The sequence below is a fragment of the Oncorhynchus masou genome, chromosome 22 (genome assembly GCF_036934945.1).
Source record: "Oncorhynchus masou masou isolate Uvic2021 chromosome 22, UVic_Omas_1.1, whole genome shotgun sequence".
Classification (NCBI taxonomy): domain Eukaryota; kingdom Metazoa; phylum Chordata; class Actinopteri; order Salmoniformes; family Salmonidae; genus Oncorhynchus; species Oncorhynchus masou.
The window spans coordinates 48,855,775-48,882,926 of record NC_088233.1 but is presented as its reverse complement, the minus strand read 5'-3'; the positions used below and the strand labels follow the sequence as shown (position 1 = coordinate 48,882,926).

Here is a 27,152-nt window from a genome sequence, read left to right as displayed (position 1 = left end):
AAACAACACCCGTGCCAATATATCCTCCAAACACCCGCTTCTCTGGTGTTATCGCTTAAATACTATTTTTATTAGAACTATATCTAAGTCAATTTAGAACATTCTTACAATGACGGCCTACCCCGACCAAACCAGAATGACGCTAGGTCAATTGTGCACTGCCCTATTGGACTCCCAATAACGGCCAGCTGTGATACAGCCTGGAATTGAACCAGGGTCTGTAGTGACACCTCCAGCACTGTGATGCAGTGCCTTAGACTGCTGCGGCACTAAGGAGCTTGTGACAGTTATTGCGAAATTGTAAGTGCTGTACACAAGTAGCGCAAAATAAAAGATTAAATGGTTATTAATATATACATTGTAAAATCATGATTTACAACACTACAAATACTTCTCAGGAAGTATTGACAACATGGAAAACATTGAAGGGGGCTACAGTAAAACATAATATGCATCTCAAGTAATAATCCAACTAGGCGTAACAAAATACGTTTTTATGTATCCTTATCAATTATTACCTTTTTATACGTAGATGGTGAATACTATAGGTATCATGCTATGTGCGAAACATTTTGTTCTATAAGTGCACAGGGCATTAGCCCGTGACGTGAAAACGGTGAGTGCCCTTCTCAAAACGAACAGGAATCTGCGCAGCTCGGTCATATTGTTAACAAGGCAGCATTGCGTATCGTTCAGAAGCATACAGCTCTTTCCCATAAAATATATGTTCAAACAAGTTTCATTGGTAAGGCAGAAAACGCGCTGAGCGAGTAAAACACAGAATATTACTCCACGTTCTCACACCCCTTTGTTTTTGTTTTGAGCCGACTTCGCCGTGGCCCAAAACTGGACACCGAAAATTACCCAACATGTGACGTAGCGGTAACTGAGCTCCAATAAAAAAAATAGCTATATGTAAATCACCTCTTCTGCAGTAGGAAGTCGGGCTACAGTTGCTAGGTGCTCGCGTGTTTCAACTCTGTTCCGCTGTAGTAAACAGTCCGTGACTACACGGAGCAGCTGTGCAATGTGCACAGAGAGCAACACAGCTTGTAAACATACATGCATGTAAGGACACTGATTCGGACGAAAGCTCGAGTAGACCGCGAAAATATCTTTGAGGTAAAAAATGGTACGTTGTGCATGGTTGCCAACCAGCTGACTTGCTGGCTTTTTTTTTACAGAAACAATTGCTACTGCGTGTGTGCTGAAATGAGGGTTGTCGGCTGACAGAGGGCAGTCTACTTTTTCTGCGTGTTTTACTGTATCAAAAATGGGTAACATTTATGTATTCTATTCTAGACCAGATTGTAAGTGTAGAATGAGTTGTCTCGCGCAAATTAAACTCTAACACAAACATTAACTGGCAGACTTCACTGCTAAATAATAACGTCCGATTGATTGGAATTCGTACAATGATGTATATCATGTAATTTGTATCTACATAAAGTCAAACAGATTAGACATTTGCATTCAACAATATGCTGACAGTTAGCTATTTGGGTGACTTTTTGTTACTCTTTTCCAGCGCTGCCAGATTCTGAAATGCATGTCCAGGGGGTGACTGAGTATCATTAGTTATTGAACAAGGTGGGCAAAAATGTTTGACACTGTCTAACCGACTTCGTTTCTTTCTGCTGTTTGTGGACTTCAAATCAGTCTTATTGACGAGTGCACTCGTGGAGCCAGTCTTATTGTGGTCATATTTGATCTCATTATTCTTATCACGCTCTAATTTACATGATGTATCAATGCTATGACTGCATGTGACTCTTTATATACCCTCTGCACCTGTGTGCCATGTGTTGCTGTTGTGATCATATGTTAATTGTGCCTAGACATAGGTCCTCTCTGTCAACCATGAGTGCACTCGTGGAGCCAGGCGACGTCCACACCATTGCCCCCGAGATGCCAGCCATGTTTGATAGCATGAAGCTGGCTGCCGTCGCAACGGTGCTCTATTTCCTGGTGCGCTGTCTGAATCTGAAGAGTCCCACGGCTCCGCCTGACATCACCTATCGGGACACGCCCCTCAACCGCTATCTGCTCAAGTCCTGCCCCATCCTGACCAAAGAGTGAGTACTGATACCTACCCAGCAGATAGGATGTCATTTGGGACACAGCCACGATCACCTATAGAGCCCTGGTCAAAAGTAATAAACTATATATGAAATGGGGTGCCATTTGGGACGCAAACCGTGTCCACTGTTCCCATGCACCGGAGCACACAGGCCTACTTGAGAGCAAGCACACACACTTGTGAGCGAAAAAGCAGTCATGCCATGCAGTGCTTCCTGGAACATGTTATGTTGTTGTGACTATGGTATCAATATCACATTCCAGAGCAGACTGGTACATGCCACACATACACAGACAGTCAGAAGCTCATACTCATAAACCCACATGTACTGTAGCTACAGGACATACTATCCCACTTTCATAAACATCCTTAATCTTTCCTTTCCCCCTGAGTCGTGATCACTTTCAACCCAGTCGCGATCGTGCCCTTCTCACCGTACCTCCCTGTTAGACCAGTCCTCAACAGTCAGTCAACTGCTGTCCAGCCAATCGAGATGCCTTGTGTGTGGGTACAGGAGGTGTCCTATTAATACTGTATTATTTTACAGCCACATCGCAATTACATAACATCTACACTATGGACCACACTGCAGACTTAGCATGGCTAAATTACACTGTCTTTACATGGATGAAGTGAACATTTTTTAAGATAAACAGCTCCTTTAGATAGAGTTTTTCATTGAGGCATATATGCTGTAAAATGTAAATGGCTTCTGAGACATGAAGATGTTAATGTCTTGCTACCAGTGATATATAATTGATCCTACAGGCCAAAGCCTGGTCACAGAGTGGGGAAAGGAGGTTACTTAAAACGGTTTTGTTTCTTTGCATGAGATATAAAGACCATGCTAGAGGTACAGCTAGGATCCAGAGTTACTTGCATATTAGATTATTTTTTTGTTGTTCTTATGCCTCTTTTTCTTCCTAATTTCGTGGTATCCAATTGTTTCATCGCTGCAACTTCCGTACAGACTCGGGAGAGGCGAAGGTCGAGAGCCGTGCTTCCCCCGAAACACAACCCAACCAAGCCGCACCGCTTCTTGACACAAGTTGACACTGGGATTTCATACCATGCTTACAACACAAAATGTTCCACAAGGCACTGACCTTACTGCTCTTGCATCACTTTGGCTCTCACACATCCACTCTTGCCCGTTTGTGTATTCACACAGGTACGAACCACCGCTGCTATGGGGGAAGAGTGGACACCTCCAGACTGCCCTGTATGGGAAGATGGGGCGTGTCAGCTCCCCAAACCCCTGTGGGGTGCGCAAGTACCTCCTCATGCAGGATGGGGCCACTGCCACCTTTGACCTCTTCGAGTCGCTGGGGGACCACCACACTGGAGGTGAGATATTCGCTCCAGAGTGAATATTCCCCTAGGTGCAGAACTAGGCTCAGCTTCCCCTGCACCAATCCTAACTTTAACCTTTAGTGAGGAAATGCAAAAATGACCCAAGATCAGTGTCTCGGCTGGGGCAGCTTCACCCTACTCCGAGATATTCAGTGTCATGTACTGTACCACGTCATGTACAGACCTGGGTTCAAGTACTAAACTCAGCAAAAAAATAAACGTCCATTTTTCAGGACTCTTGTCTTTCAAAGATAATTTGTAAAAATCCAAATAACTTCACAGATCTTCATTGTAAAGGGTTTAGACACGGTATCCCATGCTTGTTCAATGAACCATAAACAATTAATGAACATGCACCTGTGGAATGGTCTTTAAGACACTAACAGTTTACAGACGGTAGGCAATTAAGGTCACAGTTATGACAACCTAGGACACTAAAGAGGCCTTTCTACTGACTCTGGAAAAACATCCAAAGAAAGATGTCCAGGGTCCCTGCTCATCTGCATGAATGTGCCTTAGGCATGCTGCAAGGAGGTTGAGGACTGCAGATTTGGCCAGGGTAATAAATTGCAATGTCCGTACTGTGAGACACCTAAGACAGAGCTACAGTAGACATGACGGCAGTGGCAGACCACGTATAACAACCCTGCACAGGATCCGTACATCCGAACATCACACCTGTGGGACAGGTACAGGATGGCAACAACAACTGCCCAAGCTACACCAGGAAGGCACAATCCCTCCATCAGTGCTCAGACTGTCCGCAGACATCACCAGCAACAACGTCGCCTATGGGCACAAACCCACCGTCGCTGGACCAGACAGGACCGGCAAAAAGTGCTCTTCACTGACGAGTCGCGGTTTTGTCTCACCAGGGGTGATTGTCGAAGGAATGAGCGTTACACTGAGGCCTGTACTCTGGAGCGGGATCGATTTGGAGGTGGAGGGTCCGTCATGGTCTGGGGCGGTGTGTCACATCATCATCGGACTGAGCTTGTTGTCATTGCAGGCAATCTCAACGCTGTGCGTTACAGGAAAGACATCCTCCTCCCTCATGTGGTACCCTTCATGCAGGCTCATCCTGACATGACCCTCCAGCATGACAATGCCACCAGCCATACTGCTCGTTCTGTGCATGATTTCCTGCAAGACAGGAATGTCAGTGTTCTGCCATGGCCAGCTACGAGCCTGGGGGGTAACATCTCACAGCAAGAACTGGCAAATCTGGTGCAGTCAATGAAGAGGAGATGCACTGCGGTATTCTGCAGCTGGTGGCCACACCAGATACTGTTACACCCCCCGTTCAGGGACACATTTATTCCATTTCTGTTAGTCACATGTCTGTGGAACTTGTTCAGTTTATGTCTCAGTTGTTGAAATTTGTTATGTTCATACAAATATTTACACATGTTAAGTTTGCTGAAAATAAATGCAGTTGACAGTGAGAGGACGTTTCTTTTTTTCTAAGTTTATTTGAAATCTTTCAAATACTTGTAGTGTTTGCTTGAAATATTAATATCTTTATTTATAGAGCTCTTTTCAATAACAGGTTAACAAAGTGCTTCGCATCAAGTACATAAGTGGGTTTTCAGGGGTGTTTTAAAGAGGCACTGAATCTGCAAGCCTGATCTCCTCTGGCAATGTAAGTTGTAAGTTGGGGCTAAACCAATCCTAGCCTTAAACGTGATCCTATCTATTCTAAAGGTGACTTGTAGATGGGTGGGTTTTGCACTTTTGCAATTATTGTGTTGGTTCAATTATGCCAGACGAGCTCAATCAAGCCCAGCTGAAGTATTTTAAATGATTTCAAATAGTATTTGAACCCAGGTCTGGTCATGTACCACATGCCACATGCCATCTATCTGTGATATGGGCATGACTCAGCCTATTGGTTAGGCTTACAAAAACAGCTGTGCTCAATACTGTCCGCATCCCTTCAAGTCCTCAGTGTAGTGGCACTTCAAAATGAGGTTTAATGCAACAGGTCTGCGACTAGTGTGCATTATTTAGACATTTTGAGGTAATTCATCGAATGAAATTGGCTTTGGTTGGTGTCTACTGTTTCCTTATCTTGAGTAATGTATGTCAAGGGAACACTTATTTGATTTATTTATTAAAAATCCTCTCGTACTCTTTTGACCTTTTGGGCACATGCCCTAGGGTATCTAATTGGGTTTGAGACCATTAGCATGATGGTGCCCCTGAGGAAAGAGTAGCACACACCCTTTATCTGTGTAGTGACTCCCTGGTAGGCTTGGATGGTATACTGGGATATTTTGAAATATAGACGGTATGATTTTTCAAACAGTATTAATCGCTTCAGCCATGCATTTGGTTTGTCAACTAAGTGGCTAGCCTGCAAGATCAAGCTTCTTGGTTACTGCAGAGGCCATCAATCCCCTCCCGGATCAACATTCTTGGGGCCTCATTTATAAATTGTGTAAGTACACGATATACCCACCCAAATGTGTGTGCGCCAATTTTCACACAAAAGTTGGCATTTACAAAAATCGAACTTGATGAGAGAATGTGCTCACCTCCTTGCAAACTTAAGGCCATGTTGTACACACATCTCTGCTAGTGGTTGAAGTATTGTAAGTTGGCAAGTATTTTGTGCAAATGGAGATATTACGAAAAGCTTATTCATAAAAAAACAGGAAAACATATGAACTAGAATGCAGCCATTTGCAGTTACTTAAGAGCGAAAATCATTTTATAAAAATGTTTAAAAAATCTAAAATATAGACATTTTGCTATTTTGTTTTCATAAGTTGCATAATAAATTCCTGGCTGTGATGGATTCATATTTCCGAAGTAGCCATACAAAAAATGACCATGCGCAGCTCTCATTTAATTGGACCTAGAAGTCTAGTGAATAGACAGGCTAAATGTATTTCAATTTTTTGCAATCCCACAGGCAGCACTATTTATAATATTCAGTCGAATTTAACAGGTGAACAGTCTATTTTACATTGAAGTAGACTGTAGCATACATAAGCCTACCTTAATGTAAATTATAAACTGGTCACCTGTTAAATTCGACTGTATATTATAAATAGTGCGCGATGGGACAAGGACATCCCTGCCGGCCCAACCCGGACGACACTGGGCCAATTGTGCGCCGCCCCATGGGTTGTAGGAAAAGTCAATGTAAAACATTGTTGTGCTGCCAGGTCCACAATAATTTGCCATTGTTTTCTCTATCAGGAACTGACAGTCCTTTGCCAGATGCAGCATAAATTAATGCTAAAGATGAAAGCATTCTGCCAACTCAGTAAATAGACTGGCAGCTTTTGTAAAATATTTGATAATATTATTAATATTTGCTTCAGTATTGGTGTGCGATAGGAGTGCCACATCATTGCCTAATTTAATCTCAGAGCCTATACCAAGGCAGGACATAGAAACCCAATCTATTGATAAACTAAATTTTGAATGCCAATAGTTCCAAATTCTACAGCAAATAAAAGGGTGTCATTGTCACCGTAAGTTTAATGGCGTTTGTCCAGGCAGAGTTTTAATGCTCATTCACACTTGCACAGTTTTACTACGGGTCTGATTTATAACTGGGGAAACATGCGTGCGCCAAGTTGATAAATCTTAATGTTGTTATACCTGCGCCGACTTTTCAGAAATTGCGCATGTGGGAATGTTGTGAAATTTTAAGCGGTGGATAGAAGAGGCCCCTGCTGCCTAAGCGTGTTGTGCGTTGAAAAATATATCATTTGGAAAAGAAATGGCGCCCCTTTTGTGCACTGCGAGTAATACCCTATACGGTACAGAGCAGTTTGAAAGTCTGGATACCGCCTAACCCTACTCCTTGGTCTTGTTCATTAGGCACCACACAGAAGAAAATAACTGAAACAGGGAAGGACTACCGGAACTGGTCCAATGCAAATGTTAATTTCCTGTTGCAAAATGTTTCAAAGCGTGTTCCATTGTGTGCACTAATGACCCATGTTGCACATAGAATAGCGTGCTTTTCGGCCTTCAATTTGCCCTAACACCACCTACCCACGGACTCCCCTTTATCACCTGTGTGCTTACTGTGTTTTTACTCCACAGATGACATCACCATGGTGATCTGCCCAGGGATTGGTAACCACAGTGAGAAGCACTACATCCGTACCTTTGTGAATCACTCCCAGAGGCAGGGATACAGGTGTGCTGTTCTCAACCATCTGGGGTCCCTGCCCAACATCGAGCTCACCTCACCGCGCATGTTCACCTACGGTAAGACCGACAGGGCCAGGGCTCTGTTAAGTACGCATATTGTTGTCCTTTTTAATAATAAAACTGTCCATATGTAGCTTGTTTAGGGTCACAGGTCCAGAAATGGCTGAAGAATTGCAACAATTACCTGGAGCCAACTCTGCAGATAGCACTACTGGGTGATTTTGAAAAGTCAGTCAATCGATCAAAAATCTAATAATGATTTATCTTTAATTTACAATCTGTAGAAACAATGAGAATAGAAAGGTTCAGAACAGCACAGTTGAAAAATATATGTCAAATAGAAATCCAATATAATATGGATGTTGTTAAGAGATAGATGGGTGGAGTTGAATGGAGCTGAAGGGTGGGACTGATAACGAATGTAAAATATGCTGTGTCCGTTAAAAAAAAATGTGTGTGTGTGTGTTTGTGTGTATGGTCAGAACTTTTGTGAAACAGCACAGTTCCAAATATATGGCAAATAGAATAGATGGGAGGGGTAGAGGAAGAACCAAGACTAAAAACAAACAAAATAGAACTATTGTAAAATAGAATGTGTCCATAAATAGTATGCGCAAAACACCAGTCTCAACGAAGAGGCGGCTCCAGCGAAGAGGTGGCTCCGGGATGCTGGCCTTCTAGGCAGAGTTGCAAAGAAAAAGCCATATATCAGACTGGCCAATAAAAATAACATTATTATGGGCAAAAGAACACACACTCGACAGAGGAACTCTGCCTAGAAGGCCAGAATCCCGGAGTCGCCTCTTTACCTTTGACGTTGAGACTGGTGTTTTGCGGGTACTATTTATTGAAGCTGCCAGTTGAGGACTTGTGAGATGTCTGTTTCTCAAACTAGACACAAATGTACTTGTCCTCCTTGCTCAGTTGTGCACCGGGGCCTCCCACTCTTTCTATTCTGGTTAGAGACAGTTTGCGCTGTTCTGTGAAGGGAGTAGTACACAGCATTGTACGAGATCTTCATTTTCTTGGCAATTTCTCACATGGAATAGCCTTAATTTCTCAGAGCAAGAATAGACTGACAAGGTTCAGAAGAAAGGTCTTTGTTTCTGGCCATTTTGAGCCTGTAATCGAACCCACAAATGCTGATGCTCCAGATACTCAACTAGTCTAAATAAGGCCAGTTGTATTGCTTCTTTAATCAGAACAACAATTTTGAGCTGTGCCAACATAATTGCAAAATGGTTTTCTAATGATCAATTAGCCTTTTAAAATGATCAACTTGGATTAGCTAACACAAGGTGCCATTGGAACACAGGAGTGATGGTTGCTGATAATGGGCCTCTGTATGCATATGTAGATATTCCATAAAAAAATCATCCGTTTCCAGCTACAATAGTCATTTACAACACTAACAATGTCTACACTGTAGTTCTGATCAATTTGAAGTTATTTTAATGAACAAAAATGTGCTTTTCTTTCAAAAACAAGGACATTTCTAAGTGGTGCCAAGCCTTTGTGCGTGTGTGCTCGCTCGCTCACTCACTCACTACCGGTCAAAAGTTTTTGAACACCTACTCATTGAAGGGGTTTTCTTTATTTTTTACTATTTTCTAGCCTAGAGGTTTGAGAGGAGAGGCAGGTCAGCAATTGGAGGGTTGCCGGTTTGAATCCCTAGTACAGCTGGAAAATCTGGTGGGGAGTTCGCCAGTAACCGGAGGGTTGCTGGCATCTGTATCCTAGATGCCATCTTCTGCCGTTGTGCCCGTGCGCAGGCCCCCTAACCCCTAAATCTATCCAGGGGCACTACACCGTGGCCAACCCTGGGTTTCAATCCCTTGGGATTTGTTTGTGCATCTCAGTGCATTTGGTTGAAAAGCAAAATACACATTTCTGTGATTCCTTTTCCAGGTTGTACATGGGAGTTTGCAGCCATGGTGGGTTCCATCAAGCGGGCCTTCCCCCAGACACTGCTCATCGTGGTGGGCTTTAGCCTAGGAGGGAACATTGTGTGTAAGTTTCTGGGGGAGAACAGGATCAACCAGGAGAGAGTGCTGTGCTGCGTCAGTGTCTGCCAGGGATACAGCGCACTCCGGTACGTGGAATCAAAATAAAGCGTTATACAAACGGCACCCACTACACTGTCAAGTAGAACGTCGATGATACTGTGATTCGGCTACATGCGGACATGCGTGTGTCTAGATCCACGCCCGTGAGGATTTGTGGAAGGGGCAGGCAGCCAGTCTGGCCTCTCTTTGTTCATACCCATAGGTAGGCCATGGCCACCACTTTACCCCGTGTAGCTTTTGTGTTTGTCCTCATCCCTTTTTAATCTCACGCAGAGCACCACACACACAACTGCTATTGTCTCTCATAGACCTCAACTCGCCTTGTTTCCCCGTTCACTTTTAGACACCGACACTGTTCACGTGCACTCTGCAAATAGTCTAAAGTAAGTACACTCGGGCTATTAAAAAATCTGCCATCACATATGCCCGTTACCCGTTTATACAAACCACACCCACGCATTAAGTCCTACCAAAGTGCTTACACCGCTAATACATGTTTCACATAGGATTTACTGTATGTTGCCTGTTAACAACATAAAAAAAATAGGCCAATGTTTATATGACCTCTTTCAAACAGGCCCGGCCTAAGCCTTTTATACCTCCCATGCACATGCCAGCACCGAGTACATGGTAGTAGGGCCGTGTTGATGTGGGTGGGGCATCTATTTTAATGAATCCATTGAATATACGCAATCACAAATACGTCTATTATTAGTTCATAAAGTGTACTTTCAAAAGAATGGAATAGCAAGTATTATGTCAATTATGCTACTGATCTATGAAGCCTAATTGGCTGCGCCATGCAAATCTAATCAATAGTTTATGTTGTTCATTAAACAGACAGGATGCACTTTGCATCACACACATCAAATAACAGCCTCAACTCTTCTGGGAAATCTTTCCACTAGATGTTGGAACATTGCTGCGGGGACTTGCTTCCATTCAGCCACAAGAATTAGTGAGGTCGGCCACTGATGTTGGGCGATTAGGCCTGGCTCGCAGTTGGCGTTCCAATTCATCCCAAAGGTGTTTGATGGGGTTGAGGGCAGGGCTCTGTGCAGGCCAGTCAAGTTATTCCACACTGATCTCGACCAAACATTTCTATACGGAGCTCGTTTTTTTGCACAGTATTGTCATGCTGAAACAGGAAAGGGCCTTCCCCAAACTGATGCTACAAAGTTAGAAGCACAGAATCGTCTAGAATGTCATTGTATGCTGTAGCATTAAGATTTCACTTGCACTAAGGGGCCAAGTCCGAACCATGAAAGACAGCCCCAGACCATTATTCCTCCTCCACCAAACTTTACAGTTTTATACACCTGTCAGCAACGGGTGTGTCTGAAGTAGCCAAATCCACTATTTTGAAAGGGTGTCCACATGCTTTTGTGTGTATATGTATATATATATATATATATATATACACACACACACACACATATATATGTGTGTGTGTGTGTGTGTGTGTGTGTGTGTGTGTGTGTGTGTGTGTGTGTGTGTGTGTGTGTGTGTGTGTGTGTGTGTGTGTGTGTGTGTGTGTGTGTGTGTGTGTGTGTGTGTGTGTGTGTGTGTGGGGGTAAGGTGACTAGGCATCAGGATATAAGATAAACAGTGTAGCAGCAGCTTGTGTGTGTGTAGGGCCCTGTGAGTGTGCATAGAGGCAGTGCAAAAATAAAAAGTTCAACGAGGATACGCAGGTGAACTCAGTCCATGTAGTTATTTATCAGTATTATTGCTTGGGGATAGAAGCTGTTCAAGAGCCTGTTAGTACCAGACTTGATGCAGGCTGTAATACAACAAATGTGGAATAAGTCGAGGGGTATGAATACTTTTTGAAGGCACTGTAGAAATACATGCACAATAAAAGAACCACTCATTGTGTGGTATTTACTTGGTGCCGTTATTGACTGTGTGTGTGTTGTTCCAGGGCCCAGAAGACGTTCCTACAGTGGGACCAGTGTCGGAGGCTCTATAACTTTCTCATGGCAGACAACATGAAGAAGATAATCCTCTCTCACCGGTACATACAACTGCTAAAACACACGTCTCAGTAGTTAGTACACATATCACTACTGTCATAGTCCCTATGCAATGTTCAGTCTTTGAAATAAGACCTAAATAAATTGCCCTAATGGTTCATTTACGAGCTACATGCTTCAAGCCAGACTAATTTACGTAATTTGTGATTACGAAATATCAAACTGTCTGGACGACAAAACAAACCCAGATAAGATGTCATCATCATCATAATAATAAAAGTTCTCAAGTGGCCGCTGGGCCAGCCACCCTTCCATCAGTATCAGACAGCTGGTGTTCTTGTTTGCTTGTAGCCTATAACGAGCATGCAGGCTTCCCTACTGTATAAAAATGACAATTTACAAGTGGAGTCTGCAATGAACATTACAGCAGTAAAATGTCATTCTAATTCACACTACCGGTCAAAAGTTTTATAACACTAACTCATTCAAGACTTTTTCTTTATTTTTTTTAATACTATTTTCTACATTGTAGAGTAATAGTGAAGACAAACTATGAAGTAATACATATGGAATCATGCAGTAACCAAAAAAGTGTTCAACAAATCAAAATATATGTTATATTAGAGATTCTTCAAATAGCAACTCTTTGCCTTGATGACAGCTTTGCACACTCTTGGCATTCTGTCAACCAGTTTCATGAGGTAGTCACCTGGAATGCATTTCAATTAACAGGTGTGCCTTGTTAAAAGTTAATTGGTAGAATTTCTTTCCTCAATTACTTTGAGCCAATCAGTTGTGTTGTGACAAGGTAGGGGTGGTATACCAAAGATAGCCCTATTTTATAAAAGACCAAGTCCGTATTATGGCAAGAACGGCTCAAATAAACAAAGAGAAACAACAGTCCCATCATTACTTTTAATGACATGAAGGTCATTCAATATGGAACATTTCAAGAACTTTGGAAGTGCAGTCGCAAAAACCATCAAGCGCTATGATGAAATTGGCTCTCGTGAGGACCGCCACAAGAAACAAAGACCCAGAGTTACCTCTGCTGCAGTTCATTAGAGAAGCTAGCCTCAGAAATTGCAGCCCCGAAACATGCTTCACAGAGTTCAAGTAACAGACACATCTCAACATCAACTGTTCAGAGGAGACTATGTGAATCAGGCCTTCATGGTCGAATTCCTGCAAAGGAACCACTAAAGGGACACCAATATAAAAAAAGAGACTTGCTTGGGCCAAGAAACACGAGCAATTGACATTTAGAATGGTGGAAATGTGTCCTTTGGCCTGGAGTCCAAATTGGAGATGTTTGGTTTCAACCGCCGTGTCTTTGTGAGACGCGGTGTGGGTGAGAGGATGATCTCCACATAAGTATTTCCCACCGTAAAGCATGTAGGAAGTGGTGTTATGGTGTGGCGATGCTTTGCTGGTGACTTGCTTGTTTTATTTAGAATTCTAGGCACACTTAACCAGCATGGCTACCACAGCATTCTGCAGCGATAAGCCATCCCATCTGGTTTGCGCTTAGTGGGACTATCATTGGTTTTTCAACAGGACAATGACCCAACACACCTCCAGGCTGTGTAAGGGCTATTTTACCAAGAAGGAGACTGATGGAGTGCTGCATCAGATGATGTGGCCTCCACAATCACCGACCTCAACAACTGAGATGGTTTGGGATGAGTCAGACAGCAGAGTGAAGGATAAGCGGCCAACAAGTGCTCAGCATATGTGGGAACTCCTTCGAGACTGGAAAAGCATTCAAAGTGAAGCTGGTTGAGAGAATGCCAAGAGTGTGCAAAGCTTTCATCAGGGCAAAGGGTGGCTACTCTTGAAGAATCTCAAATATAAAATATATTACTACATGATTCCATATGTTATTTCATAGTTTTGATATCTTCACTATCTTTCTACAATGTAAATAATTTAGACTGTACAATTGCACATTTAGACTGTATAAAATGACATTTAAAATAATGATGAAACGAAAGATGCCTTATTAGGCTATACAGTCATTCAACAGTGTCTTTTGAATTGATTTTATTTGTTTCATGTAGTGAATCTGTTATTCAATGTGTTTGTTTCGGCTAATAGCGATATGGCCCCCCCCAAAAAAATCAACAAATAATGTTTTTATATATTTTTTTTTACAAATATATACTTCAAGGAGTCTTTTTAAAATGTTATTAATTCATTAATTAAATAGCTAAATGATCCTTGGTATGACTTTTTTTTTTTACAATTCCATATAGCTTAGTAGAACCCTCCTTCCCCATGCTTAGACTGTTTCTTTCACGGACCACAAATAAGAGATTCATACAGTGCTCATATTATAATGGCTGTCTTTTCACCTTTGCCCACTTCAGAAGTTAGATTTTCTCCAGGTGTCCCTCATTAGAAATAACGTACTGTCCCTAAATTACACGTTTATTCTGTCACTCAACTCTTCATTTATAATGAGTGTCATTTTGTATTGAGCGGGATATAGCTACATGCTGTATGTGTTGATTTGCTGCTGTTGTTGATGGATCAGAGGAACCGTTAGACTGTGCACAAGGTAAATTATCAATAGACCTATGTGCCAAAATTGCCTTGAGAAATCTGACCTGCAATTTGTAAATAAAGCTGCTGTACTTATAATTCGTAAAACCTTAATTTGTATCACTTTGAAGTGACCCAAATGGCAAATTAATCTTTCATTTATACATTTCGAGATATATTTAACCACAAAAAAACATGTTTATTTGGCACTTAGTCTGGCTTTATTGGCATTGTCTCTGTTAACACCCGTTACAAAAGAATCTGGCAGTTTTGAAGCTGCAGTAGAAGTGCAGTAACTGAAGTCGACTGGTATTTTGGACACCTTAATTGCAGAATAACTCAAGTTGAACTGCAGTATATACTGCACTGTAACTGCAGTCGCACTGCAAAATTATTGCAGTAAAAAAACATTTGGATGCAGTATTTTCAGCATACTGCAATAATTTTTTTGTAAGGGATATTTCTGATACTGAATTGTTTTTTGCAGGAATTTATTTTACGTCATACATTGTGTACCACCTGTACACTGTTTCTGATTGACAGGGGCAGTTTGTTTGGAATGAACTCGAGCAAGATGGAGGACGCAGACCTGAGCCGACTGTACACAGCTACCTCCCTCATGCAGATCGATGACAATATCATGAGGTGACGGCCGGCTTTCTGACTCTGGTGGCCATCTTAAAATAATCTTGTCTTTAGTAATTGTGGCTGTTTTTTTGTTCATATGTTTCACAGAAAGTTCCATGGTCACGACACGCTGAAAGAGTACTACGAGAAGGAAAGCTGCGTACACTACATTCACAATGTGAGTGAACACGGACCAGACCGGAGTCTCCCAGAGCCTTCGTAGCTGAAGTAGTACATTATTGCTCTTGACGACCCAGACTCAAGTCTCCTATAGACACACAAAGTGCTTCATTGAACAAATTTTGCTCGAAGATTGAAGTCAGATATTGATTTTATAATTGTGGTTGTCGGTCTGGGTTGTGGAGATTTTTATTTTGACTATTTTAGCTACTAAGGATTTGAGAAACCTAGCCCAGTGATTACAAAGTGGTTTTCAAGCTTAATGATGATGATGTATGAGGGTGATGATGACAATCGTATTTCAGATCAATGTGCCTCTACTGCTGGTCAACTCCGCAGATGACCCTCTGGTCCATCGGTCACTTCTGACCATCCCACGCACACTCGCAGGTATTCGCTCTATTCAGTAAGAGTTGTAACACATTTTGTTGATTCATTAATACCAATTATTTATTCATAGTGAGTGATAGCAGTTTTAGTAGCCAGGACAGGATATCTTCCAGAACAAATTGATGGGAGTAAATGGACCACGCTCACCAAGTTTACAATTTATGGCCAAATCACCTCAAAGAAATGTGTACTGAGCATTCTTATTTGATTACATTTAGCTTCATGCAAAATCCTTTTAAACTGGTCATTGTGACGATGTGCAATGTCATTAGTAGTAGCGCAATTAATTATTCAATCAACACCAGGGTCACGTCAACTTCTTCCTTTCTCTGCTGGACACACTCTTTAAGTTTTGACCACTAAGTGTTGATAAATCCTTCTCGCTATCTTTCTGCAGCGTCTCCCTGCCCAGACAGTCTTTTTGAATTTTTCATGGCCATGCGATCCCCTGTGCTGTGGTATTATTTACAGGGTGTGTTTGTTTTCCGCACGTGCACCATGTGTCACCCGCATTTAAGCATTTGTCTGCCTCAGTGGCCGGGAGTCACTGGCCCGACCCCCATTTAGTGTGTAAATTAACAGCCACAAGGCTTGTAGGAGAAAGGTGCTGGCATCTACTTCCCCCTGAGACCAGGGCGCTCCACCGTGTGGCTGAAGGGCTACGGTCCTGTAGGTTTTCACTCCAACCCTAATCTAACACACCTGATTCTAATAATTAAATAACCTGAATCAGGCTGTTTACAACTGGGGTTGAATTGAAAACCTACAGGAGGGCAGCACTCCAAGAACGGGGTTGGCGAGCCCTGTAACTCTACGCCTGGCCTGCATGTTCCATAGGGGACTGTGTTGTGGCGGTGTCCCATAAAGGGTATACAGGCTATCCTCACCACCAAAGGCTACTAGAGTGCAAACGAACCTATTGTATTGGACAACTGCATACACGTGGATGTGGAAGTAGCCTCATGTACCATATGTAGTGTGCACAACCCGATTTTTAAGGGCGAGTCATGCTCTCTAATAAAGGTAGATGGGTTCAGTCAGTGTTACTCCAGTTCGTTGTCTCTCTGGCCTTAAAGGCCAGCACTTAATCCCATTAGCGCTGTCTGTCTGTATCTGGAGGTCAGTCAGGAAGCCAGCCAGCCACCCTCAGCCTGGGCCCTTTCAGCAGCCAGCGCTGGGCTGCATGGCTGGCACCAGCTGTCTCTGCTGTGTGCCTCTCTGCTCCCTCTCAGGCGCTGATGAGCTGCCTTTTTTTAACTGGCCCGTGTGTTTTCGGTGCATGTGCTTCCTCCATATGGAGAGCTAATCGCAGTTCAGCTGCTACCACCTCACCACTAACCTTATGTACTTTACATGGAGACAGACGCTGATCTTGGATCATTTCATAATGAAGTCATAATGAATAAGATGATATGGACGGGCCATAGATCAGCACTCCTACTCTGAAATGCTTTGTAAATACAGGCCCATGCCTGGTCAGGGCAGGCCTGTGGCTGTGTTATTTACTGACGGTTGTTGTATTATTTACTCTGGTCACTAGTGTTTCTGTAACGGTGTCACCTGGGCCAGAGTGAAAGACGGTGTTGCGGCTTGACTAGAAAAGCAGTGTGCTGCCCGTTTTTATAATATTCTGTCCCGTACACGTTTTTTGATCTGTATCTGTGCGCCTCTCGCGTTCAGTTTGCAGTGACTAAAAGTTACGAGAGGGAAATAAAGACAGAGCGAGTCAGGGCTGAGAGTGTTGGGTGGCAGAAATGGAAAGGAAATTAGGCCTAGGAGTCACATCTGTGAGGAAACTCGAGTCTCTGCCAGAAAGGGCTACCTGCGAGTTTGCACAAAACTAAACCAATGAATCGTCAGTATATTGGCAATATCTAATTCATTATCTCATCGAGTTGCACTGTTACATCTACCATTCGAGATGTTTTGCATCGTGTTTACTCTGTTCGAGTAAGAGTGCAATGACCTAATCTATACTGAACACAACATGCAACAATTTCATTTTTCTTTTTACTGAGTTAGTTCATTTAAGGAAATCAGTCAATTGAAATTCATTAGGCCCTAATCTATGGATTTGACATGACAGGGCAGGGGCGCAGCCACTGGTGGGCCTAGGTTCACCCACTGGGGAGCCAGGCCCAGCCAATCAGAATGAGTTTTTCCCCACAAAGGGGCTTTATTACAGACAGAAATACTCCTCTGCACCCCAATACCACTTTGGTGGCATCTTACCTAGTAATAGGCTAGTAGTATCAGCATCCACCATTGTTTACGCAATGACACCACCACACTGTTAGCATCACCGTATGTTTCTCCACACCCGTCAGAAAAGAAGCCGAATGTGATCTTCGCCCTGACGCTCCACGGGGGTCACCTGGGCTTCTTCGAGGGGGCTGTGCTGTTTCCCCAGCCCCTCACCTGGATGGACAAGGTTATTGTGGGCTATGCCAACGCAATATGCCGGTGGGAAAGACACAGACCGCCCTGCCTGAGGACACGTCGTGGACTCTGTTCACAGGCCGACGGTACAGCTTACCGCACACATGCTCATGTATTTTGTATGCACACACACTGCCAGGGATAAAAAGGGGATGCCATGAGACGAAAGGAAAGGTTTCACACTCAACCTACATTTACAGGCGTACACACATACATTGTTATTATTAATATACGCACATCCAGTATTCCTCTGTCCTAGTCCCCTAACATCCTGTCAATCAAGGGTCACTATCTGTCACTCACACTTTTTTTTTTTTTTTTTTAAAGGGACTCCTAGTTTATAAGGACACAAATACGCCCACCGGAGAAGGCCGAAACCTGTATTCTTCTCTTCAAATGGGGGACGGGGATGATCTATGGGCACAGTAGCTCACCTGACTTTGTTCTGACTATAGCTTTGCTTAGAGAAACACAAAATTCAGCTGCGAAAGCCTTTACCCGTGGACTCCAGTCAGTCGAATGGATGGCACTTGCTCGTCTAAATGTGGATACACAGTGTATCCTGCACCTGCTGGTGAACAGCTACAAGACTCCACACTGGCTTATTTATTGCTCCGTTCTGTCCATGGAAAAGACTGGAGAGGAGATTTAGCTTCTGTGTGCAAAGTCCCAGCCAGCCCCCCTTGGTTCTCACTTGGGTTGCTACTTGGTCCCGACTCTCCTAGCTGTTTGTTCCGAGTGTGTGTACTGTTGTCGTGAGGGTGAATATCACTCGGGGGGGTTCAAATGGGTGCTCTGGGAGGTTGAAACTCTGAAGGCTTTTGTTAAGCAGAGAAATAGAATTCCTAGAACAGGCACTTTATTTATATGTTAAGCTTCTTTAGCTCTTTTTAATAATTGGGGCCAGGGTCAAAATCTGGTCTGGCCTCTAGTTCTAGGCTAATAGGCAATACTTTCCTGGTCAGATCATCGTCTGAGGAAAAACTTCATTCTGGCCCTAGTGATAATATATTTTGTCTTCACATTGTCAAAGTGCCTCAAACATAAAAAATAAAAATATTTCAAACCAAGAAAGGATGGTAATGGTTTAAAGTACTTCATTACTATTTTCAATACGCAGACATAGTGTTCAAGGACCACACTCTGTAAATATCTGACATTCTGAGGAAGCACCCAATCCTACCCAGAACACATTAATGACAAGTTCCCTTGTCCTATACTGTATTCTTGGTGGAACAGCCTCTGATATTCTCACTGGTTGGCTTGCACTACACAGCAGTCCACTTCTGAGACTCAAATACATCGATTTTTATATATTTTAACTTGAGTTGTGAGTATAGGAATGTTGTTGATTCTTACAAGCCGAGTGCACTGACTAAAGTCCTTAATCACAGCCACTGTGAGGCAAGGGTCCACTGTGCTATTTCAGTCATTCAGTTGGTTTGCCTGAGTAGCCAATGTTCAATGGTACAATGTCAATGACACTTTATTCTGGCATGCACGTTTTGGAGATTTCACTGTAGTGGTCTAAAATGAAATGGTCTAAAATGAGCAAACTCCACCCACCTGAGGCAACGGGCGACACAAAACCAGCGCACCCACCATTGAGCATTGGTTATTTGATTTAACCAAATAGGGAACTGATTGTCAAGGTTTGCCATGAACAAACCTGAATCATGAAAATTGAAGCCACGTTTAGGTTTGTTGCTGTTGTGAAATAATATATAGGTTTGCGCTACAGATGTAGACCCCAGTTGTCCTCAATTGAAATACCAAAACACCATGTGACTTGGTCTTCTTCCTTATATGGACAAAGCCGCATGCTTTATTTTATTTTTTAAATAAACACAGAAGGTTGAGGTTACCTTGTGTAAGTTTAGTCTGACAGCGTCTTTGTTCTCGTTTTCCCCTTTTCCATTTAATATTTTCGCTGTTCTTTTTAAGAGATATTTGTTGGAAACTGTTTAAATAATAAAAATGGTGTGGTTCCTGAGATGTAGAGCACAGACTAAGTTGGCTTAAATACTCTGGTCGAGATTCAGTCCAAGGCGCATTGTAGACAAACGTACTTCCCTTTTTGAAGGTAATTTGCACTTGACCTGACTTCTGAATGTGATCTCTACACGTGTCAGGGAATTTGGGGTTATGTTGATCAGTGCGTTTGTCGACAATGCGCCTTTGATTGAATCCCGGGCTCTGTCTTTTTATTTGCGCTTGTCTGTATTCTATTCCATGTATAAAAATGGACCAAGTTACTGTGATATCATTGGGTAGATGAGAGAAGAGCTGCTGGACTAGGAGCCTTGCAGAGAGAACTAAGGTCATGTCATAACTTCCACTATTTATCCCTATGGAATTCATCCTTTGTTTGCCTTTTATTTTGTTTACAACCCCTATAGATGTACAATGCTGTTCAGTCATTATAATGTAGAATCACAACTTGGCGTGATGTATAAAGTAATTGTGTGTGTTTTGGTTCCGATAGATAAGGGTGTGCAAAACGCAATACATTTATGGGGGGGGGACTTTGTATCCTTGAAATACACTTTTGTTGTGGATTTCTCTGCATTTGTGTATTCCTTTCTGTCCTATGTTTTGTGTTTTCCAAAGATTCTACAAGCCACAGTGAACAGATTGTCATCTTTCTTTATATACAGTTTATTGTAGACATAGTGGTGACGTGCTCATGCCTCTGCAGCAATTCAGAGGATTAAACCACTCGTTCTTCTCCAAGCACAAACAAATGGAGACGGGGACTGGTTGGATTCCTGGCCTTCTATCACCGTGAGGTGGATAGCGCAAACTGGATCCTGCCAGGTTTAACTAGTACTATCTGTCTGGGTCAGAGATGGGGTTAACACAAAGCATGTCCCCACAGCACAGCGAAAAGCTTGATGGTTAGGGCTGTTAAGTAACCCAACATAAGGCCTGAGCCAAGGATGTATAGTCTCTGTGCTGTTGGAGTGCTTTTGTAAGGTGTATTACTACTTAATAACTGCTAGAAAACAAAATCAGTGCAATACCACACCCCTTTTTTCACACAGTTTTCTGAAGCCACACTTGTGTTTTTATTTCAATTTTTTTCTCCAAAGTCTGTTTGGCGGTGTGTGTGTGTCTAGATGGAGACTTTGCGGATGGGGAAGGGGGGGTGCTCAGTCGAACAGCTTGGCTGCTATGGCTTTGCCATCATACTTGGAGTTCTTGCCGTCGAACTCGGAGGGCAGGATGTCCGCGTCAAACTCCTTGTAGTAGTTGTCCAGCTCGTCTCCGTGGACAAACACCTGATTTGGTAGACAGACAACCCTATTAACTAAAATATTCTCACCATATACACTCAGTGGCTAGCTTATTAGGTACTCCCATCTAGTACCGGGTCAGACCCCCCCACCTTGCCTCCAGAACAACTTGAATTCTTAGTGGCACGGAAACGTTGGTCAACACACACAATTGGCATCATGTGACCGAACTTGTGCCAGGAAAACATTCCCCACACCATTACAACACCGCCACCAACCTGTACCATTTGACACCAGGCAGGACGGGTCCATCGACTCATGCTGCCTACGCCAAATCCGGACTCTGCCTGACTCAACAGGAAGCAGGATTAGTCTGACCAGGAAATGTTTTTCCCACTCTGCCATTGTCCAGTGTTTGATTGCGTGCCCACTGGAGCCACTACTACTTGTTCGTAGCTGATAGGGGTGGAGCCCGGTGTGGTCTTCTGCTGCAATATCCCATCTGTGACGAGGACCAACGAGTTGTGTGTTCCATAACGCCGTTCTGCACCACTGTTGAACTGCGCTGTTATTTTACCTGTTTGTGGTCCACCTGTTAGCTTGTACGATTCTTGCCATTCTCCTTCGACCTTTCATCAACGAGCTGTTTTCGCCCACGGGACTGCCGCTGACTGGATGTTTTTTGTTTGTCGCACCATTCTCAGTCAACCCTAGACACTGTCTTGCGTTAAACGCCCACGAAGCCGCCTGTTTCTGAGATACTGGAACCGGCACACCTGCCACTGATTATCGTATGCTCAAAGTCGCGTAGGTCACTCGTTTTGCCCAACATTCAATCGAACGGTAACTGAATGACTGCTTTATATAGCGAACCACGTCCACGTGACTCAATCTGGAGGAGCTAACAATTTTTGTGAACTGGGTACCTAATACCTAATAAACTGGCCACTGAGTTTTTCATTATTGTATTTACTGTTACCAGTATATTACGTGTTGATTTAAGAACCCATTCACCTTCCTTACTTGTTGATTTTTATCATGTTACTTCAGATATTTTCCCCATTTTTTTTTATTTTTAAATCCCAAGTTTTTCCCCACTACTTTCCCACCAACCTCTCACTATAAAAGGCTCCATTTTTTATTTTATTCATTCTTTCATGTTCTTTCACAGGGCCTGTTTCACTCACTCTCTCCAGCAGCTTGCCCTTCATGAGGGGCTTGACCACGTTGTAGGTGGTGGTGAAGTACCAGGGTTGGTGGATGAAGTGGACAGCCTTGAAACGGGCAGGGAAGGAGTCCTGATACACACACACACACACACGAGGAACAGAGGTTCAATTCGTTACAGATCTCACCACCATTATGACCATAAATAATCATCCTCGTTGTACGAGTAACGGAAAGGGACACTATAATTGTTGCGCAACAACAAAGTTCAGCGCATTAGATTAGAGCCGGAACGATAACTCGTAAAAATCTTATTTTTTTGAAATCCATTATTTTGTATCATAAGGTAATGTGCTGTTTACTATTCCTTTGGAATGTGTGTGAAAGTGACCTGCAACATGTCCACCATCTTCTTGAGCTCAGTGGGTTTGATGCCAGAGGCCTGCTGCATGGTGAAGCCCTTGAAGTTCTCAATGATGCAGAAACCGTTGATCTGAGTCTCCTCATTCTCCAGCAGGCTCTCCAGGATTACACAGTAGGCACGCAGGATCTGATGAGCGCACATATACACGCATAGTCACATGTGTGCAGACACACACGCACACACCCGTTGACACTTCTGTTAACATGACAAGAGGAATGGAAAAAAGGGCCAGTACTCCCTTGATTATGATTTGCAATAGTAGGAGCTTTGTTTTTAATTCTCTTTCATAGCAACATGACTCAATAGACCATACGTTACGGCCAGTGTGTGAACTATTAGGTAATATTGCTATGAAAGAGAATTAAAACTAAGCCTCTATTATTGCAAATCGTAATCAAGTGAGTGTTGGCTCTTTTTTTTGTGTGTATTTTTACGTGATTTATTTTTGGTTCCAAGCAACCTTTTTACCTGTCTACACAGATTTGTAGTGTATTTTATTTTTTCATATTTTGAGCACGTTCTCTTCCAATATTGAGTGTGACAGAAGCCCTTGATGACCACAGATCTCATGAGCCAATTCAAATGATTATCATGGGATGATTTCAATGATCAATAACTCCCATTTGACAACCATTACTGTATATCTATGAAAATGTTGGTCCTGTCTTTTTAGGGCCGTGCGGGGACCACCAATGTTTATATATTTTTTTATTTAACTAAGCAAGTCAGTTAAGAACAAATTCTTATTTACAATGACGGCCTACCGGCGAACAGTGGGCAGAACGACAGATTTTTACCTTGTCAGCTCGGGGATTCGATCCAGCAACCTTTCAGATGCTGGCCCAACGCTCTAACCACTAGGCTGCCTGCCGCCCACAATGTATCTCAAATGTGTGCATTGTTGGGGATCCAGGTCCCCGGTAGTCACCTCATCGAAGGTGATCTCTTCGTAATCCCAGTTCTCGATGTTGAAGAGCAGAACGACGCGGCCGTACTTGTCTCTGCTGGACAGGATGCCTGGGTAGCCGGCCTCGATGGTGCTGCGGACAGCCTCCGGGGTCAGGTTCTCGAACAACTCAGGGTAATCCCTCCTGAAGCGCACGTAACCTGAACGCAGACACAGGATCATCAAGATCAGATATAGTCTGGCCAAGTTAGGAGTTAAGCATAAAGGAACTTCGTTGTTTGGTTCGCCGGTTTGGTTTAACCAAACTACATTTCGTTCTAATGCCACTGTTCAGAATGATCATGTGCACAATAGCATGGCTTCCTTAGCCTGGTCCCAAATATATTTGTGCTCTCTTGCCAACTCCAACAGTACTTGGCTATACAGCAACAGATTTGGGACCAGGTTATAGCTGCCTGTCATTTTAAGATATAGCATTTACAACACATGACATCCGCTTCAAAGAAATAGACAGACAAAGTGCTCACTAAGCTTCACTGACATACAGTACGGTAGTTTGTGGGGACCCACCCTTCATTAGGTCGAAGGCTCTTGGCACGTCGTATTTCCTGGCACGGATGAAGCGGACCAGCATGCCGTCAGGCTTCTCGCCAAAGGTTTCCAGCACCCCTTTGGCGAGGTCGTCCTCAGCCTCTGCCTTCTCCTTGATGATTCCCCTCAGCTCCTTGACTGCCAACGCCCGCTTTTCGTCGGTCTCGTTCAGCTCGTCCTTGGCCTTTAGGGATCCATCAAAGCATCAGTCAGTCAACCTCAGATGAGGTCTCCAACCTCAGAACTGAAGAGCAGCTATATATATATTTTTTTCAGATTGTGCTATATGTGGCATCGACACAGTATGACGTCATGCTTGTTCTTGAAATTAGCCTTTGCAAAGAAATAGCTATTTTGGGGGAAATTTAAGATACAATTAAGTGTTCTTGTTTTTGAGACCAGAGGGAGTTTGTACAGGTAGTCTGGACTCCAGTTGAACTCGACACATGATTTGTGGTTGCACTTGAGTTTGTGGCAGGGCTTATGATGGGAAATGACTTGACAGTGTAAGGTTTGTGAGCGAGTGACCGCAGACCTTCTGCACGGTGTGGTCGGGCAGCTGGGCACAGGGACCGAACACGGGACCGTGGTCCTTGACCGTGAGGCGCTCCAGCTTGGCCCTGAGAGCCTGCTCTTCTTCCGACACCATACGGAACGTTCCACTCTGGGGGGGGGGAAGAGGGATGGGGGGGAGAGGGATGGGTGGATGAGCACCATTCGCTCGCAAGACTACCAAATAGCTACCTTACGAATGAGGTTTAAAACCAGGGCGTACGCCAATATACAATCCAAAAGGAGGCCTCTATCAATGGGCTTAAGTATTAGCATTGGTTAATCTCCCTCGCATGAGCACAGTACCGCCTGGTTAACCTGGGCTGAGATCTGCTTAGGGGTTAATGCTAGCAATTGACAGCATCCAGCGCTAATGTGCCTGAGAAATGTTGAGCTGCCATTGTCCATGGCACAGGACGTTATATGACGTTTGAGTCAACGTTCCCTGATGGGTGGACTGTCTGGCGGCCAAATTGAGTGCCATTCTATTTCTGCTGTTTGAGTAACCTTACTGTGGGAAGTGACGGAAGAACACGATGACACAATAAGCGTATCTATTGTGGATTGCATCCTCCGAAGGAACATGATGATGCACTCTTGTTTTCTGCTCGTCACTGTAAAAACAACATTCCTCAGAACGTGACTCTCTGGATCAATGTCTCTACCTTTGTCATTCCACAGACTTGTTAAGTTTGACCATTGATCTGCGATACAAACACCACTGAATGGTTTGAATAATTACAGTGTGGCATCTAAGCCTGTTGCATACAAAGAGAGGAACTTAGAGGTACTTACGACGACAGCCATTTCTTTAGTTGTTTAGAGCAGCTTTGTTCCCACTGGAAAATAAGAGGGATTTAATTATTCACAATTGGAGAATAGATTGGATTCCAGGAAAAGATCAAAATAAACAATTCACGTATTGTGCTCCAGGTTTAAACTCCCTCCATCATAACCCACCAGCATTTGTAACACTTGAGATTTGTGAGCCTTATTTGTCCGTTATCTGAATTACACAGAATAAGACTTGTTATTTTATATAGCAGGATGATTCAAGTAAAAACACCAGACTCAATCACGATATCAGACACAATAGCACAGTTGTATGGACAGGGTCAGGCGTGGGTCAGCCACTCAATTCGGAGAAACTGTGCAACTGATCCCATTGTGCATTCAGATCATCGGCGCGACCATCAAAGCTTTCCCTCAAATTTCTGTCGGGGTCAGCTAGAGAGCTCTGCGGAAGCACTGGACTCCATTGATAGTCAGAGCTACAGGCAGTGGGTTCCCAAGTCCTCTGCTAGGCACAAGAAGGAAGCTGAAACATTCCACGCCTGTTCACATCTGAGATATGGTCTATAAATCACAAAGTATTCAAATCTCTTGTGTTTAGCAAATTTAACACCCCAGCGTTCAACAACCAAACCAGCATACAAGGCAATGCTCTGCCTTGTAAAACATGGGGAGTAATATGTCATGAAATACCAATCATTTTTCACTCCTTCCTCCTGAGCAAAGAAACTTCCTAATTTGGGCTCCAATCCAGCAACACTCCACTGGGTCCATCAGAACTGCCAAACCCCCAGCAGGATTTGGAATGCACCACCCCCTGGGTGTGACGGAGATGGGTCATAGTGGGTTCTCCATGTTGGAGGCTTCCGGATCGAGGAGATTGAGCCTTACCTGGGGAGGGAGGAAGCTGGGCGCTGTCGAGAGTCTGTGTGGAGCAGGACGGCCAGGCCCTACCATTTGTAGCATCAGGATTGGTGTCGTCACACTGGATTACGCCCATCAGATTTCTCTGATAATCAGCATAAAGTGGAAGGGGGGGGGGAAGAAAGGAGGGAATGACAGAAGAGGGCAATGATGCTGAGCCAATAGAAGAGAAGGTGGGGTTAGGGTGGGCTAGAGTCACGTGGGTGACGGTAGGGGTTGCTGTGAGGTGAGATGTAATGGAAAGGATACACTTTTAGGTTAGGTGGTTTAAGGGGTGGGGGGGGGGTATTTAGTAGGGAAGAGTTGATTGCATTCCAATGTTTCTTGGAACAAGTGAAAAGTAGTGGTTCGTGCTCTCTCTGTGGCCTGGAACATGAACAGAGCTCTAGAGAGGGGGAGGTTCAGACCCGGTATTGAAGGCACTCTAACCCTTCACATGTATGACCATACATATGAGTGGGAGCTCTGTCTTTGCTGTATAGGACCAGGTCCCCCGCCGCTGCCACCAATTGTGCAGCCAGGTAAAGTGTATAAAGAGAGTTTTTATAATATTGTATCACTGGCAATGAAGTGCAATGAGAGGACATGTCAATGGGGCTAGCCCAGATTGTCGAAACCTTTTTTATATATATATATATATATATATATATATCATGACACCTTCTCCACCACCCAATGACTACTGGACCCCACCACCATGCATTAGAATGTGGAGTAAGGTCTATTCT

General features: G+C 43.5%; 2 protein-coding genes across 7 annotated transcripts; one reads left to right on the top strand and one right to left on the bottom strand.

Annotated features, from left to right (window-relative positions):
• Window positions 1-947: 947 nt before the first annotated feature.
• LOC135509628 (monoacylglycerol lipase ABHD2-like) lies at window positions 948-20,389 on the top strand. Of its 6 annotated transcripts, XM_064930428.1 has the most exons (13): window positions 948-1,068; window positions 1,185-1,277; window positions 1,529-1,590; window positions 1,839-2,075; window positions 3,252-3,427; window positions 7,499-7,666; window positions 9,518-9,701; window positions 11,600-11,692; window positions 14,739-14,840; window positions 14,931-15,000; window positions 15,308-15,392; window positions 17,720-17,917; window positions 18,159-20,389. In XM_064930428.1, exons 4-13 carry the CDS (start codon window positions 1,861-1,863, stop codon window positions 18,173-18,175), a joined length of 1,308 nt encoding a protein of 435 aa, XP_064786500.1. In that variant the 5' UTR covers window positions 948-1,068; window positions 1,185-1,277; window positions 1,529-1,590; window positions 1,839-1,860; the 3' UTR covers window positions 18,176-20,389. The 6 variants fall into 6 exon arrangements, with proteins under 6 accessions (XP_064786500.1, XP_064786501.1, XP_064786498.1 ...); XM_064930429.1 differs by lacking the exon at window positions 1,185-1,277 and having other exon boundaries at window positions 948-1,122; window positions 1,845-2,075; XM_064930426.1 differs by lacking the exon at window positions 1,185-1,277 and having other exon boundaries at window positions 948-1,122.
• Window positions 20,390-20,519: 130 nt separating this feature from the next.
• On the bottom strand, window positions 20,520-26,420 carry LOC135508752 (retinaldehyde-binding protein 1-like). The gene is made up of 8 exons (XM_064928981.1): window positions 26,392-26,420; window positions 25,504-25,547; window positions 24,692-24,820; window positions 24,136-24,340; window positions 23,587-23,765; window positions 22,626-22,784; window positions 22,255-22,365; window positions 20,520-21,112 (listed from the first exon to the last, which is right to left on the bottom strand). Exons 2-8 carry the CDS (start codon window positions 25,513-25,515, stop codon window positions 20,984-20,986), a joined length of 924 nt encoding a protein of 307 aa, XP_064785053.1. The 5' UTR covers window positions 25,516-25,547; window positions 26,392-26,420; the 3' UTR covers window positions 20,520-20,983.
• Between the last annotated feature and the right edge of the window lie 732 nt (window positions 26,421-27,152).